Raw genomic sequence first — 1,868 nt, 5'->3', positions numbered from 1 at the left:
GTCTGGGTCCCGAGGTCATGACGCCTCCTAGCGAGAATATGGAATTGGAACAATCAGTCATCGTGTCTCCTTGGATGTCTTCGTTCACCATCGTCGGTCCTCATCGTCCAAATTCTGAGGTCATCGAGAGTATGGACCCGGAACAATCGGTCATCGCTTCTCCTTTGCCGTCCTCGTTCACCGTTGCAGGTCCTCGTCGTCCATATCCTGACGTCATTACGACTCCTCTACAAGCTCACCACGACCATGTCGGCCCATCGGCCCTCGAGCATCTGGCCTTCAAGGATTACACGATCAGTGGTGGCCCATCTACTGTGACTATGGGAGATAGTATCCAACTCTGGTATCAGCTGCAATTGTCAGACGGGGTTGTTGTCGACTCCTGTATGCAGGGCACATCAGTGTGTTCACTTTCATATGTTGCATGCTTGTGCCTCATCTGCATGGTTGCAGTTCAAGCTTGTGTTAGATGATGACCGGCTGCTTCCCGGTGTGTTCTTAGCACATCTGTTCCAACTCTATGTGACTCATGCAGGCCTCACAGCAATTGACCAGGGAATTGTGGGTATGAAGGTGAACGGAGAGTGTTTAGTCAAGATTCCACCTGCATTAGGATACGGCAACTGACCCCATGACATTGTGCTGCCTAATTCTTCTCTCCTGTTTTGTACGTTTATCCAGTTGTTGACCCTCTTGCCCATTTGCTAATGTGTTTGTTCACCTTGTTCACCTTGTTGATGATCAGAATGCAAGGTACTCAGTATTGAGAAGCACGCAACGAAGAGTGATAACCAGGTGGCCTAGCATCAACATTGCAATCAGTTGTGTTTGTGATTTCGACCATTTCCGTAGGTCTGACATTACCATGCATATGTGCCGTTTGACAATTTGTCCCCTTCAAAGTTGCCTGTCTCAAATTATACTTCTATGCTGGAATCCATCTTCAGCGCTGGGACACGCAAATTGTTAGTTTCCAGTGAGGGTGATGCATCATATGTAGATAATCTCATTGTTCTCTGTTTTGGTAAATTTGACGTTCAGATTAAGTTATGGTATCGCAGCAGCAGCATTACTCAACGAGTTCGTTCAAGTTCTGCGATTGCTATGCACATATGTTTGAAAAGCTTGCAGTGACTCCGAGCCCAGAATGATGAATCTGGGCAAGATAATATGAGACGATTGACATGCACATTATAATCAGGATCTCAACGTCCAGATCAGACTTCACAAAGAGTTACTATGAGGGGTTCATTGGATAGGACTTGTCTGAGCCCAAGAACGATGATCACGGAAGTAGTACTAATACTAATCTGTTGCAAATTAAACTCGCCAGCGTGAACGGGTTTGACTGACACACAGCTCCTGGCACTGCTGTACTCACATTCTCCCCAAAGCATACCCTCTCTTCTCAAAGTCTATCCAAGCACCTTTTCATGTCTTACATCATCAGTCCCTACCACTGCATTATTCAGTGTCAGTTGTAGCAAATATGCAACATGAATGCTAGTTAGCCCACCTTGTCCAGCGGCAGTACATGCACGCATGGAATCGATGTACCCGAAAGCAACCTGGGTAACGAGGCGAAATGACATGTGATCTCCGCAGTGGTAAGCAATCTGAGTTGGCTCTTGAACCTGTCATAAAACAGTCTTCCTCCCGCAATAGAGAATTTTTGGTAAGGGTCTAATCGAGCATCGTCTTGGTCCAGGGGGGCATATTCTTGGACAAGCAGGAAAACCTGTTCAAAGTGTGATGCTGGGCGCTCTTGTTCATACCGAAACAAACGCGCAATTTTTCCTGCCGCCCATTCCATTTCACCTCTTATACCAAACATGACATTGCTGTCCCCATCACAGATATCAGAAGCC

At 46.6% G+C, this 1,868-nt stretch overlaps 1 protein-coding gene across 1 annotated transcript; it reads left to right on the top strand.

Annotated features, from left to right (window-relative positions):
- Positions 1 to 17: 17 nt before the first annotated feature.
- LAESUDRAFT_765549 (uncharacterized protein) lies at positions 18 to 627 on the top strand (the record flags this gene model as incomplete). Its single annotated transcript, XM_040913718.1, has 3 exons — positions 18 to 401; positions 454 to 490; positions 545 to 627. 3 exons carry the CDS (start codon positions 18 to 20, stop codon positions 625 to 627), a joined length of 504 nt encoding a protein of 167 aa, XP_040757161.1.
- Positions 628 to 1,868: the final 1,241 nt, after the last annotated feature.

The sequence above is a fragment of the Laetiporus sulphureus genome, assembly GCF_001632365.1.
Source record: "Laetiporus sulphureus 93-53 unplaced genomic scaffold LAESUscaffold_296, whole genome shotgun sequence".
NCBI classification, from domain to species: domain Eukaryota; kingdom Fungi; phylum Basidiomycota; class Agaricomycetes; order Polyporales; family Laetiporaceae; genus Laetiporus; species Laetiporus sulphureus.
This window is presented reverse-complemented; position numbering and strand designations above follow the sequence as displayed.